The following is a 14,552-nucleotide window of genomic DNA, read 5'->3' on the forward strand; positions in this document are numbered from 1 at the left end:
ACAGGATAGAATTTCCTTCTGTGTTAGGAATCCTAGTGCAGAAACAGAGCAAATGGAACGGCTCAGATGCTCGGTTCTTTAAGTCCATCTCCAATGTGATATTAGTCTCCAAGCACTATTGGGGATAAATATGAAAGCATGGAGGATTTGTTTGGTAAAAGTCTGCTGTGTTCATACGAAAGTACATTAAAACTTCTGTTTGCAGTCTCTGCAGGGAAGGAATGTGCGTATGCTATGCTCTTCCAAGATGTCTTCTGCAGCTTCTGAGATCATGCCCTGTTAAATTCGTTACACCTGTCATATATACCAGGGCTTTTCAAGTGTGCATGTATTGTTGGTTTCATCCTTGAGAAGTCTTGTATGGCTTTTCCGGAAGGAAAGTCACAGCTTCATACATTATACCACAAATTCTGTACTAATACATCTGTCTCCTGCTTAAAGCAGCAGTGTAACCCTGGGGAGGTATCGCAGGGAAACAAGGGTGACTTTTGTGCTGAATTTCCATGGCGAGGATCTCACCTTCTTCCTCCAGAAAGTCAGGATTCTTTCCAATCTTTTCTTTGGCTCCCCAGAGTGCTCACCAGGAACATTTGGTTATGGTTGCAAACAACTCTGTGAGTGCATGAATAATGCTACATGTGACCATGTCACAGGTACTTGCTACTGCAGTCCGGGCTTCAAAGGAATCAGATGTGATCAAGGTACAGTGAAATTCTATCTGTAAAATCTCTCTGTCCCTCCTTGTTTTGTTTTTGTTAACAATGATGTACTTACTTAAAAATCTCAAAAATGAATTGCGCGATTCAATTTACAGTGTGTTATGAATTACTTTCAACAGCGGCTCTTATGATGGAAGAATTAAACCCCTATACTAAAATTAGTCCTGCTCTTGGATCAGAGAGGCACTCAGTGGGAGCAATCATTGGAATTATTATTCTCCTTCTAATTATTATGGTCTTGCTGGCACTGTTTGTGTGGTATCGACGGAAACAGAAGGAGAAGGGCCATGACATGCCAAGTGTATCTTACACTCCAGCCATGAGGATGACTAATACAGATTACTCACTTTCTGGTAAGGGTCTTTTTCTGTTAATCAAATACTGCCTCGTATTCCTGTATGTTGGGGAAATTAAGCTCCTGTGATGTATAACATGCTACCGAGTATCAAAATTAATGGTGCTTCTGTTCTTGCCCTAAATACCATGATCACTTAGCAGAGACAGGAAAGCAAATACAACTCAAAATTGGGCGAAGCTGTTTTATTTATGAAAGATTATTTGCAAGACAGTGGATAGACGTAGATGTGGAATATGCTGCATGGAATATATAAAGTCCTATTTTTCTTCTGTGAAACCTTATGATGACTTTTTGGTGAGGAAAGGAGTTGACTGGGTTAATATTAAGGTTTTGCTTTTGTCTGTGTTGCTGTTTCTCATTTGAGCCCTCTTATCTGTTGTCCCTTCTGGGTGCAGACCAGCCCCTGTTGCTGAGTCAGCTGCTGTCAGTATTCTTCCCAGGAGCCAATAAAAGCAGGAGCAAGGGAGGGGGAGGCTCTTTAAGTCTGGAAAAAAAAAGGAAGTGGTACTGATTTCTTTCTGGCTTTTTTCCATCTTCTGTTGCTGCTCTGGAGATCAGTTTATCTTAACAGATTGGCTGAACTTTGGAGGATGTGATCTCCTCTTCATTGCTGTCATTCTTCATTCCTCAATGGCCAGTCTCAGGTAGGAAGCTGGGTAGGAGGTGGTTTTACCTCCTTCCTGTTTCCTCCAACCTGTCCCCAGTGAAGATCTGCTCAGGGTCTGCTGTCCTCTGTCTGCTCTTTGCTGCACCTCCCTTTGGTCATCTGCAGGGCTGGAGCTGTAAGTCCTGGTAAATACCAGCTCCAAAAGCAGGCAGAGGTTGACCCAGCACCTTTGCTTTCTCAGCCCTGCATTGCCTTTTTCTTCCTGCTTTCTAGCCGGGATGCACAAGGCCCAGCCTCTTGCCTCTGGTTTGCCCTCTGTGCTGCTCTGGAGTGGCATGGCTGCATTGTGTGCCTCCATGCCCTGGGTGCACCTGAAATGAGGCTCTCGCACCAAGCAGATGTTACTGTCTGCTGAACGCTGCTGCCTAAACTCGTTTTTAGATCACTCGGGCTTATACTGGAACATTCCTTCCTCTCATAGCTACAAGACGGGAGAGGAAAAATCAGCCTTGGACATCCTCTCATTGCCTTGTTTTTGAATGTTAGTTGTGCAGGCTCGTGCCTAAGCTGCCCATTTGGGTAAGAAATTTATGAAAACAGTGCCAGAGAAGGCTCATCTGATCCTTAGCTGGTTGCCAGCATGATTTGGCCTGAAATTTGTCCTTTCTCCATCATTTGAAGAGCCAGACCACGAACGTACAAAAGAGAACTGTGGCACATCTCAGCAGCAGCAGGGCTCCAAGTTCCAAGAGAGCAGATCACAGCTGCTGGCACGGAAAATTGTTCTGGACTTTTCAACCATCCATTTCGTTCACTTTGACACTTCATCCATTTATTTACAGAGCCTGTTCCACAGAATATATTTGTGAGCTCTCCTAGTCCATGGATATGTAACCCGGCGTGTTGAAGAGGCACAACTTATAAGTTTGCATATGAGACGTATTGCTGAGGTTGGGAGTTCCTGACTGCAGTAATTGAGCTTCTCCTTCCAGACAGTGTTGTTTTTTCCCCATATTTTTACCATGAATGGAGATTTCCCAATTGATCTGATGGCATCCCAGTGCCACACTCTGCAAGAAGTCTGGAGGAAGGCAATGCTGTGAAAGGATGTTTTTAGCTTTCAGAGTGAAGGTAGACAGACAACTTTCCTCCTCAGCTTCAAACCTTTGAAGCTGCTGGTAGCCCAGCACAGTCCTTGCTGGTTATGCCTCTGTAGGCGCTGTACCTCCTATATGATGTCCTTCACGTTGCCTTCAGGTGTTCCTGCTGTCACACGACACTTAAGCAGAGAACACTATGGGGATGGATGAATTCCTGGATGTGTCACAAATGTCTGCAGGATCACATCCTACAGCTCCACCAAACCTGGGATCTCTTCTGGTCTCCGGGCACAGCAGTGCATTTAATTCTTGCTCTTGTGGCTTTACTGCTCTGTATCAGCTCAGTTTGTGAAAGAGCTGAAGTGTCGGGTTCTCTAGAAGGAAACTGGTACTGTTTCCATTGTGTTCATCACATACAGTGATGGGTTTGCTGAGTCTGTGCCTTCCCATTTGTCTCTGTGCAGTCTGTTGCTGCATGCAATAGAAACTTTGTCTCTCAGGAAGCTGCAGCTGAGTGGAGTCAGCCATGGGGGAGGCAGGAATTGATGACAAACTGCTGTGTCTCGTGCAGAGGAAGACCAAGAAGTTAGAAATCATTCTGCATCTCCATCTCATTATAACGTGTCTACAGGTGTCAGCATTGCTTCAAGTTTTCATCTTTCAGGAGGAGATGGACAAATTCTGCACAGACTCCTTGCCCAATCCTGACACTGCTCCAGTGGCTCTACAAAAACTCCCTTTTCGTCAGGCACCCTCCCAGCTTTGGCTTTGCTGGTGCTGTTTTCAGCCTAACACTTCCATAGAGCAGAAAATCAGATGAAAACTGAGACAAGATCACAGATAAGAAATGGAGACCCATAGCGTGGCTGGATGGCAAGAGCAACATGTGTGTGTGAGCGTGCACATGCATGTGTGCATTGCAGAGGACACTGAAGGAGAGTAGCAGCATTGCATGGAGGTATCAGAGGTTTTTGCCTGGAGTCTTGTGTGTGCGTTAAGGACGGAATGAATTCTCTGCGGATGCACTCATGCAGTGAATATAATCTTTTGCAAATCTATGGACTTTGGCCCAAATTCCTCCTGAGCAGTGACTGCAGAATCCAGCCCTGCACGGGTCTGTGGTTACCCTGGTCCACCATTGCTGCTGTGTGAGTGGTGGTGTCATCGTCATAGAGAATCACATGTACAGATCAGCAGCTCCTGGGGGTGTAATCAGTAACTTGTGTCTGCAGGATGTTTGGGGTCTATTTGAGGGAGATTATAGGAAAGGAGAAACCCCGGGCAGCCCTCTGACTGTTCAGTGTTTGGGGATGAAGAGTATGGCAGCAGAACTCACTTAAAGCAACTTGGTGGGAAGGAGAAGCGCCCACATTGGAAAGCTGACCCACAGCACGTGGATCTAAGAGCAGACTGTCCCCCATAAGCCTGAAAGCAAAACAGCACTCCCAGCATGGGAGCAATATATTGCGTCCAACAGAGGATTTTAAAGCATGGATCGTTAACTCAAGGACACAGGGACAGAAGGGAAAATGATGCAGCAGTGCTGGAGAGCAGCAGAGATTTCTTATCAGGACTTGCTCAGAGGCAATGCTATGGGCTGAAGGGACACTGGAGTTGTTCTCAGTCATAACAGGCTTTATGACAGGGGAGAATCCAATGCTGACAGACAAAAGCTAAGCAAAGCTCAATACAAATACAGCATCCTGAGCCTTCAGCCGCCACACTGACACTCCCTGTGAGTGGAGGAGATCCATGCAAAAAAACCAACTGGGAGGAAGAAGAAATCAGTGCCATTTTGCAGCTTGAGCTCTCTGTTGTTCTATCTACTGCAGAGCGCTCACTCCTTGTTTCCATGCCCCCCTGTCCTCCTGCTGCAGGATGTGGATCGTTGCTCTTTGTGTCCCCGCACAGCCGTGGCTCACAGTCCTTCAAGGGATGGAGCATTCTGGCTCCCATCCAGATCTGTGCCTTCCAGCACTGCACAGCCAGGGCTCACAGCAGGCTTTGCCTTCATGGGGCCCTGCACAGGACAGATCTCTCCCTGCTAACATTGACATAACCTTTTGGAGCTGTTTTTGCTTTGTTTTAATTTAAATTGTTGGCTTTTTTTTTGTTTCTTTTTAGCTATTTAAGTCTATGTGCTGTTCAGAGCAGAAAGAAATTCTCATCTTTGGGAGGAGGTTTTTTCTTTCTTCTTTTTTTTTCCTGGGATAGCATTAGATTTGAATTTGATGTATTTTCAGGCAGCGGTCGTAACAGCTTCATGAATAAATGTGTAGAAAATGGACTGTGCTATCAAGGTAAATCAACCTGTGTGGGTACTTAAGTATCAGCCAAATGGAACTGTGTAGAAGGAGTAATTCTGAGTATATGGGGCTGCATCCAATGAAGGAAGACAAGATTTCTGGTGATGCAGACTTGTGTACGAGCCCAGATTCATTAATTCAGCACAGTGCTAAGTAGCAGGGCAGCCTGCTTTTCCTTCAGCTCATTTTGGGTGCACAAGCTCTATGGCCAGATAAGCTGGGTGTGAATTTGTAAGGCAGCAGCTGCCTCGGCAGTGTCAGCGTGCACCTCTTATCTGGCAGCAGAGAAGTGAGCCGGACCTTCTCTTCAGGCTGATCCTTGCAGCTGAGAGGGCACAGCAGATAAGGGAAGGGGAAGGCAGCGCTGAGAGCTCGGGCACGAACACTCACCTGCAGAGCAGAAAAAGGTGGGTTGGAGCTGTGCTCCCCGGTGAGCAGTCAGCGCCTCATGGGAAAGCTGAAGGCTGTATGAGCAGATGTGTTTGGTCCCAGACACAGCCCTCATTTGCAGACCCCTGCAGCAACCTTTTGTGTGTAACTCTATTGCAAATACCACACAGTTATAGCTGAGGGAGGCGGTGGAGCCCTGGCAGGCTGCCTCATCTCCCCAGCTGCTGCACTGGGCAGGAGGTAATTGGTGTCAAGCTGAAAGAAGCTGCATGAAAATGCTCGAGTCCTGGAAGCGCGTGCTGATCTGAGAGCCTTTGCTGGCAATGTCCTCAATACAACTGGACCAAAAGGTTCTGCAGCAACCTCAGAAATTACACTGCATGTTCCAGCAGAAAGAAGATGCTGGGTCAGGTTTGCACACTTCACGTGGAGGTTCCTCCTCCAGCTTTGTGCCACTGCACTTATGTAATAGACACCCTGCAGCTAAAACCTCTTATTTGAAACGGGATGTTTGGCAGTAAATTAAGCCGAGATCTCCACCAGGTGTCAGCAGAGCGAAGTGCCCAGCCACAGGAATGCAGGATCTGAATCAGAGGAGGAGGCGGCTCCTGCAGGCAGCGCCCTGCCCCACCAGCTCCATGGGCAGCTGCTTCTGCACACCTTGCTGGGGCTGACCTCCCTCCTGCCATCCGAGCCCTGCTCCTTACAACTAACCCGCGTGTTTCCTTCTTACAGGGCGTGCTGATGACATGGTTTATGAGTTATTTGGGTTTTTCACTCCTCCTTCTGGCACAGCTTTGCAATGCGTGTCCATTTGTTGTCACTCTGAAGCCTGCCTGGCAGTGATGTTTTCCTTAGAACCTCCCATGGAGATACGATGTGTTTCCTGGTAAACTGCTTTGTTTGGTAAACGTGTTGCTGAGTTGAAGAAAGGAAGTAGATGAGGAGGTCTGTGTGTTTGCACAACAAGCTACAGAAAGTGTTTCTGACTTCCTGGTACCGCTGTAGCACCTTGATTTTAACACCCTGGAACACAAAGGTCCGTTTCATAACTAAAAGGGTTATTATCACCAGTGGCTCCTACATGTGCTTAAACCAGGGAAGAAACTGCTGTAAGCCATCTGCTTGCTGAGCTTTGCATTTCTTCCCTTCCCCACAGCACAGGCAGACTGTCAGGAATCCTTGTTTATTTCGTTCAGTTCTTCAGAAGGACAACACTGTGCCAAATGGTGATGTTGCTTTTTTGTCTTACCTTTGATGCTAACCCTCCAACACTTCACCCCATGGTCTGCAGGAGATGCCATATAGCACACTGCGCTGACAGGGCACTCATTGGGTTTATCAACTCCATTGTCTCTCGTGTGTTTTCAGTTTCCGAAGGGTCGTTACAGCTTCTGTGATGATTGTTTTCTTCCCAGATGTATCTCAAGGTAGCAGCAGTGTGCATTGCTTTTCCAACCCAAGCTACCACACTCTCTCGTGCGGTGTGACTTCACGCTTCTTTCCCCGTAATCTGGATGGGAACAGCTCCAGTAAGGTAGATATGATCCCACCCCACTGCAGCACTGTTCTTATCAGTTCAAGGAAATAAGGCAAAGCAATGACTGCTGGATCCTGACACGGTGGCTCCGATGGACACAGCAGGGTCTGCCTGCCCTGTGTGTGTCTATGTAATCTCTGCGCCCTGTGACAGGAGCATCAGCCCATGGTCAATAAGCCTTGCTGCCTAAGCAACTATAGGCCATGTTTGCATCTCAGAAAAGATAAAGAAGCAGATGATTGTGATTCTTCATTAATATAATGAAAGTAAATCAATGAAGCATTAAGTCAGGAGTCTAACTTGGATAAATCGTTGTTTCCCAAATCAGCAGACACACGAATTTGCTGTTGGCACAAAGACAGATGCAGGAAGGTGCTGGGGGTGAGTACTGCTTTCATCCAGGGTGCTCAGAGCTGTGCCGTCCCTTCATGCTCTCAGCAGATCTCTTCAGATTGGAAATCTCAGACATCCAGGAGGAGATCAATGCGTGTTGCTATTGATTCCATGGGACCTCTCCTGGACTACACTGAATTCACCCCTTCAGCATTAGACTGAGATGTGGTAAATAGTAAGGCAGCTCTTCCATTGGAGTCTTCATAAACCAAGGTGGGGCAAAGGATAGGGAGCAGAAGAAGGAAGAAATGCTATTGGTTTCATTAGGGCTGCCAGCTTTACAAATGACGGTCCTTGCTGGCTGCACTGGTTTCATCCAAACATAGCTCTGGTCACTGGGAAGCCACAAGAACAAAACTGGTGCCACAAAGACACCATGTAATGAAACAGGGCATGCAAAAATATTTCCACTTGTGCTCCTGTTGGACATTTCTTGGTTCTAACAAAACAATCTCATTAAACTGTAATAACAAACCTGGCTCTAGAGATTTTGCAGAGGAAAGGTTGGACAGATGTGTAAATATGTTTTCTGAGGTGGATGGTCCCCTCACATTGTGCAGTTCTGCTCCCAAGTTGGAAGTGCTCCTGATGTCAGATTGAGGATGAACACTGTGAGTGTGGAGTTGGACCACCAATCCTACTGCACTAATATCAGTGAGGTTGGAGAAGGTCAAAGCGAACACCTACCTCGATTTCCCAGCCTGCAGCACTGTCTGATCACACAGCAACTTCATACATTTAGCTGCCAAAGAGGTATGAAACCCAGTGGTGCATCTGGACAAGTGTGAAAGCTGCCTGCCTTGCAGCAGTGCTGCCTCTTGTAGTTGATCAGCAGGTTGTCCTGGCATTGAAAAAGAAGGGAAAAAATGGGTCTGGTATTTTTAGGGCACTTATCGAAATGTATGGCCTGACTTTTCCTTTATGTCCCCCAGCATCTAACTTATTCATGAGAAAGCTTTGCAGTGCTGAGTAGCTGGGGATGGCCAAAAATATGCAGCTCCTGTCTTGCTGTTCTCCAGCCAAGTAAGACAAAAGAGCATATAAAGCCCCTAATGGCTGCAGTAACGAGTTTCATTTCCTAATCAGTTTGTCTGGTGCCATTTCCACTTTCTGCAGGGAAATGCGCACAAGTTGTACTTGGAAGATTCATTTCTTTCCCGTGCCAGCTTGAGGTCACGTGGGAACCAGCACAGATGCAAAATGACAACAAAAAATGGCAGAGGAATCCTGTGAAGTGCTGAGGCAGAGTCCTGGCTGTGCTCTCAGGACCACCCTTCTGCTTTCCATCCTACTGCCCTGCCCAGCTCAGCAAGGCAGGAGGGCACCCTGCACAGCCCTTCTAGGCTGGGAGGGTCTCACCTCCATTTCCCCTCTGCCAGGCAGGCAGTTGGCCACTGCTTGGGATGCTACCCATGTCCTTACAGTAAAACTTAAAGCTGCTGAGACAAGCAGCACAGAGGTGTTGGAGTCCTCCTAGTGCATGCAGGGGAGTGCTGATGCTTGAACACATGCAGGCGAAAGCAGGTGGGAGGATAAGGGGGAGCATATGAAGAGAGACTTCTTTTATCTAGCAAAATGAATGCTGAGAGGGAGTGTGATTGCCATCTATAAATACATCGGGGTAAACAGTAGGAGGGAGAAGAGCTATTTAAGTTAGATAGCAGAGTTGGCACAAGAACAAATGTGGATCAACTGTCCATGAATGCATCGAGGTTGGGAGTGAGATTTCTAACATCAGATCAGTGAGATTTTGGAACAGCTTCCCAGTAAAGCTAGGAGGACAAAGAAACCTGTTAAAATGAAGCTTGATGTGTTATCTAAGTAATTATGTGCCAGGATCTCTGCAGTGAAAGGCAGCCAGACTCAGGTGCCCAGTGATCAAAAGCTCTTCCCTAACACATGGTCAGGGTCTGGGCTGTGTCATGGCCTGAGGAGGAGGAGAGGTTCCTGCATCCCATTGCAGACAGGACAAGAGGTAAAAGGGCCTTAAGTTGCACCAGGGGAGGTTCACTTCTGCAAAATGCTGCTAAAGCGTGTGGGGACAAAAACAACTCCTCCCTATGGAGCATGATGCTGCTGCACAGCTGTGCCAAGAGCAGATGGGGCATGCTTACCTCAGTGCTTCACAGAGCCCTTAATTCCACCCTTGCTCCCTACCCACTGAGAATAACACTGCAGCCAGAGCTCAGGTGCTGCTGGTTTCTACAGACATCCTAAAAACCAATTGCATTTAGATGTCCAGAGCAGAATGCTTAAAGCCAGCAGATTCAGATCTATTAAAGGAAGTTCTACACTCTACCAAAGACTTCCCATAAAATTAGAAACAGCAAAACAGAGGTCACTGGAAATGGACTTATGTTATCACCCAACTGGTAATGAACTCAGCCGCCAAAAGCAATGCAAAACAGCTCTGACTGAAACCCACCCAGGGAAAGAAGAGTGCAAGCACAGTGCTGGAAAGGACCATCTGAGGCTGAGAAATGCGGACACCTGCATTGGGGCAGCTGCAGCTGATGGGAAGCACTCACCAGCTGCTTCCTGGGAGGGTTCCATGGAGTCAGTGCCAGCACTTAGTTGCTTAATTACTGTAGATTCCTTAGAAAACCTGAGCATGGACAGGCTGTGCTCAGCTCCTCCCTGTGACCCATCCAGCTCTGAGGCACAGACAGCAGCTCTGCTTTGCTCCTGTGAGTATCTTGTTATTCTAAGGGAAGATTTGCAAGGTATGAGATAGTTTTAACCAAGTTGCTAAAGTAATATGCTTGGGTTTTTAGTGGGCAAATTTACTATGAAATGGTTTTGTCTTTTTTTTTTTTTTTTTCTCTAGGAAAGTAATTTTGGTTCACAAATTGAAGTCTCTTCCATCTTGGGAAAAAATGTTAGCAAATTATAGTGTGCTAAGAACTGATAGGAGCACAAAGAGGCGGCTATAATCACATTTCTTCATAATTACCGCATTCTGAAAAACTTAGAAGTGTCCCCAGATCATTTCATTAAAAAAAATCAATTCTAGCCCATAGCTCTTCATGCCAAATTCTGGGTTTGTGAGCTGATTTATAAACCCTGTGCAAACAAGGCTTTTAATAGCAACTGGAAGGCTTTAATAAATGTGATCTAAGTGGTGCAGCTGGAATGAAAGTCGGCATTCATGTGATTGCTGCAAGTTTCCAAATGCAGAGGGAAAGCTGTGGGCTCTGTGGCTGAGGGCTTCACAGCATCCAAACACAGGGCTGGCAGTGCTGCTTCCTGCCCTGTGCTCTGCTGCTGTCTGTGCCTTCCTGGCTGTGTTCCTTATTCTCACTGGGGAGGCACCAGGAGTGGGGTTGGGCTGCTGTTACAGGCAGTGATTGCACACCAGCAGTGCTGCAGGTTACTGTACTGGGCTGTTCGATGTGAGGTCAGAGGGTTCTGCTGTGACCTGTGGGCTGGGGGGTATCTGCCTTTGTGTGTGTGGTTGGTGTATTCACCCCGTTGTGTGTCCTGAAGGTTTGTCCTGGCTGCATGGCAGCCCAAATGACAGCTACGTGCTTTCCAGACAATGAAACTGATTTCTGCAATGGTTTCACATAGCTCCCAGCTCACTGTGCATTGCTCATATGAAGACCCAGCACACTCTGTGTGCGTTCACACCATCTGCCCATGCTGTCTCCTGTGTCCCTGTAGTGGTTTCTGCCATGCCCACACAACTTGGTGCATATTGCACATGGTGTGAGCGGGGCATTTGCAGATGCTTTTTCCCTGGTGATAAAGGAGAGGCTGCAGAGCTTTACAGGCTCATCCTCAGCAAAACCTCACAGACAGATGTGTGGTTCAGCAGGGCCTGCTGGTCCTGGTGCCCCTCAGCACTGATAGAGGAGCTTATTGGGAGGTCCTCAGCATATCACTGCCTAAATCCTGGGGCTGACAGCAGGATAAATCACATCACCCTGCACTGGGGTGGCTGCAGACAGGGCTGTGCAGGGGGTGATGTTTGCTCTGGGGGTGGCTGTGGGTGCTCAGTGCAGGCTGGGATTGCATCTCACTGTAGATATCAACACATCAGTGGACTTTTTTTGTCCCAGGTCTTAAAGCCCGGTATGAAAGCTAAGCAGAAATTCCTGAGAGATCAGGGAAAATGAAGTGCTGTGGAGAGCAATGAGGGCTTTGTGACTTCAGCCCTTCAGAAGAGGGCTGGGATCTGCCCTTGAATTGACACTTCCTGAGCTGCAGTTTCACAGGGTGGCTTTCAAGGGAAAGGTTTTGAGGTGGAGCACGGCAGCTTCAGCAGCTGCAGGGTTTTACAGCCCCTCATTACTGGGATTTGCACGACCCAAAGTGCCGTGTTCTTGCAGAGTTCCCACAGGAGCACTCACTGCCTTCGTGTCTGCACAGAATCCCCATCACTCAGGCACCCTACAGCCCTCAGCACTGTGTTTAAGTATGAACTCAAGTGAGACTCCTGCAGGAAAATTGAGGCTGCACTGACACATCCCGAGCCCTGCAGCAGCTCCTGCAGCCAGCACCGCCTCGCTGTGCCCATCCTGCCTGGCTGCCAGCTGGGCACACGTTGTGCCATTGTTATTTTCCTTGAATTGAGAGGAATCTGCTCGCTGTTTTCTCTTGTAACTGGGTACACAGACGTATTACAGTCCCAGTGCCTGTCTGCATGCTTGTGTTGGTGGTTTGGTGCATCCATCTGTTGTTCTGGGGCCACCCGCATGTCACTCCATGTGCACAGGTAGCTGTGTGATTTGTGGCTCCTGGAGGAGGCCCCGTGTTTTCCAGCATGCTGTGATCACTGCCTGCTGAAGTGACTTTCCTTTGTGATTTTCCCTAATGCTCGTGAGCAACTGTTGAACTTCATACAGATAAGGATCTGAACAACATCCATCTCCCGTTTAGATTTGTGACATCAGTCTTGGGTGGGAACTGTGTGTTGATTTCAGCATTAACTCATTATCATACTTTTTGAACAGCTGAGTAACAAAACCCTTGACAGAGAAACTGCAGACTGGAGACCCTACAGCTATCTGAATGAACTAGGTCAGTAATTTTTAAACCATTTAATCATTGTAGTTGGCTTCAGAGCAACACCGAACCCAATCGGCTGTTTGTGAGGACATTGACAATAATGAGAGATACTGGTGTTGTCTTTATTTCAATACTGGAATTGCCAGTACTGAAAAACTGAGATTTGAATGTTGTTCTCTTTACCACAAACCATGGATTGGGAAAGCAGAGTCGATATTCACTCTCATCTCCCTTCCCAGGTTGAATTGCTGCCTATCTGCTCTATAAATGTGTTTTTAAGGAGTGAAGTCCGATTGCCCTGTCTGACTTTGCTCTCCCGACCCTCCCTTTTGAACAGGGATTTCAGCGACTCTTACCCCAAAACATATCTAAAGGCAGTGCCTTCAATGCTCTTTGTTTTCCTGTCTGAACCCTTGAAGTTTAGTTTGTCTTAAGCAAAAACCACTTGCCCTCTCCTTTACTGATTGCTAGTATCTTACTGGGAATGCACAGTATAAGGGGAAAATGCAGGTTTAAATGGTATTACAGGGTTTTTAAGGCCAGCTATCTCAGCTCACAGGACAGAGGCATTCACATCAGTTCATCACATCATGTCGGTGCTCTGCCCAAAGAGCAGCTCCTCCCTGCATCGGGAAAATCACAAAGCTGTTGAGCTCCAGTGCAAAACCTTTTCCATCGCTATCAGCTTGTGAATGTTTTCTAATAGTCTGCAGAACCGCTGCTGTGTTTATCTGTTTGTAGCATGGAGAGCTGTGGGTGATGAGGACTTCCACATGCTCCTCCAATCAGTTTTCCTTTTGCCATCTTCCCGCTTTCCTCTCTGGCTTTATTTATCTTTATCTTGCTGTGTCCTGCACTGAGTGCTACGTTTGGCCTACATCCCTGTGCTTTTCCACTAGCAGATGCAGTGCTAAATGCTCCTGCAGTAATAACAGCATAGAGGTGATAAACAGTTAAGTGTTTGCCAGCAAAAAAAGTCACATTTTTTTTTCCCCATGGCTTTTTGCTACCCAGATACGTTATTTTCATGTACTTTCTTCCATTTTATTTTTTTCTTGACACAAAAAGTCTGTTTTCCATTAATTGATAGATTATTTTCCCCTTTCAGTATCGAAGTTTGCTTATGCTGCATTTCATAGCATTGAGTTCTTGTTCACAACAAAACCAGTTTGGCATGAAACTGTAAAATAATGCATTTTCATCTCGTGCTGTTGCTTCTGTGCAATAGAAACGTCTGCAATTTTCAGATGAGAGCGGAAAAACTTATATTCTGCTTCTCTAGCTCCTAATATAAGAGAAGCCTAATGAAGCCAAATAGGAGATCTTGGCAGCTTTAAGCCACATCATGTGTGGATGTACCAAAACCTCATCCCTCCTTCAGCTTTTACTGCACAGATGCTCCAGACCACATGTTGGAATAGCAGGCAGGCGTTGTGCATTGCTGAAATTGGTTAAAATGGTGTTTTTGTTTCTACCTCTGAAATGCATATTTGATCAAGCACTGTGCTTAGATCTGGGTGCAGCCCCGAGCAGCCCAGGATGACAGCTCCTGTATTTAGGGCTCCCTTGTACAATCACTTTCCAAAGGACGTGGCTGTGCTTGTGCTGCATGTAAGGACTCAGAGACTGCACTGATGGGGAAAACTTTGCTTCTCAATACCATGCTGGATCCAACCTTGGGCTTCGCTTTGATCTCATATCTCAGGGAGAGCAGGAGAAGCTGCTGCTCCCAAAGAGGAATTGCTGCCTTGCTCAGGAGAAGCCAGAAACTGTGTTGGTGCAGCAGCAGCTGAGAGGTGCTGTTGTGCTCTTTTCTGTGTGCTGTGCAATGTAATGCCTCATTTCCAAGCAATGCTTCTATATCTGTGTGTAAGAGGACCAAAGGAATGCTCTCCAGAAGTGCTGTGTGCTTTTTGTTTGCCTGTGTAGGGCAATCACACAGGTGAAGAGGACGGGGGTGCTTTAATTAACCCCTCTTTGCTCTCTTCCATCTCATAGGCTGCAGTTTTACAGCTCTGGAAAATACCTTCTGATTGTGCAGTTCAGCCTTTGCTGAGCCAGGGGTCATCCCCTGAGATTTCAATTGCAGAGGAAAAGAGAGAGTTGTGAGTGGTCATGGGGCCAAAGGA

General features: G+C 46.9%; 1 protein-coding gene across 6 annotated transcripts in view; it reads left to right on the forward strand.

The window, feature by feature from the left end:
* MEGF11 (multiple EGF like domains 11) overlaps window positions 1–14,552 on the forward strand; it is a 254,537-nt gene that overhangs the window by 230,485 nt on the left and 9,500 nt on the right. For 4 of the 6 annotated variants that reach the window (XR_014934255.1, XM_015873316.3, XM_015873318.3 and 1 more), the window contains 2 exons: window positions 573–701; window positions 839–1,072. Coding sequence is in view for 5 of the 6 variants with exons in the window: in XM_015873316.3 (XP_015728802.1) it covers window positions 573–701; window positions 839–1,072 (363 nt within the window). In the remaining variant the exon portion in view is untranslated. Of the gene's footprint in view, window positions 1–572; window positions 702–838; window positions 1,073–6,898; window positions 7,018–12,368; window positions 12,436–14,552 lie in introns of all 6 variants that reach the window. The other 2 variants (XM_015873314.3, XM_015873317.3) reach the window with 1 other exon arrangement.

The sequence above is a fragment of the Coturnix japonica genome, chromosome 14 (genome assembly GCF_054131305.1).
Source record: "Coturnix japonica strain WE chromosome 14, WE-NBRP24, whole genome shotgun sequence".
NCBI lineage: Eukaryota > Metazoa > Chordata > Aves > Galliformes > Phasianidae > Coturnix > Coturnix japonica.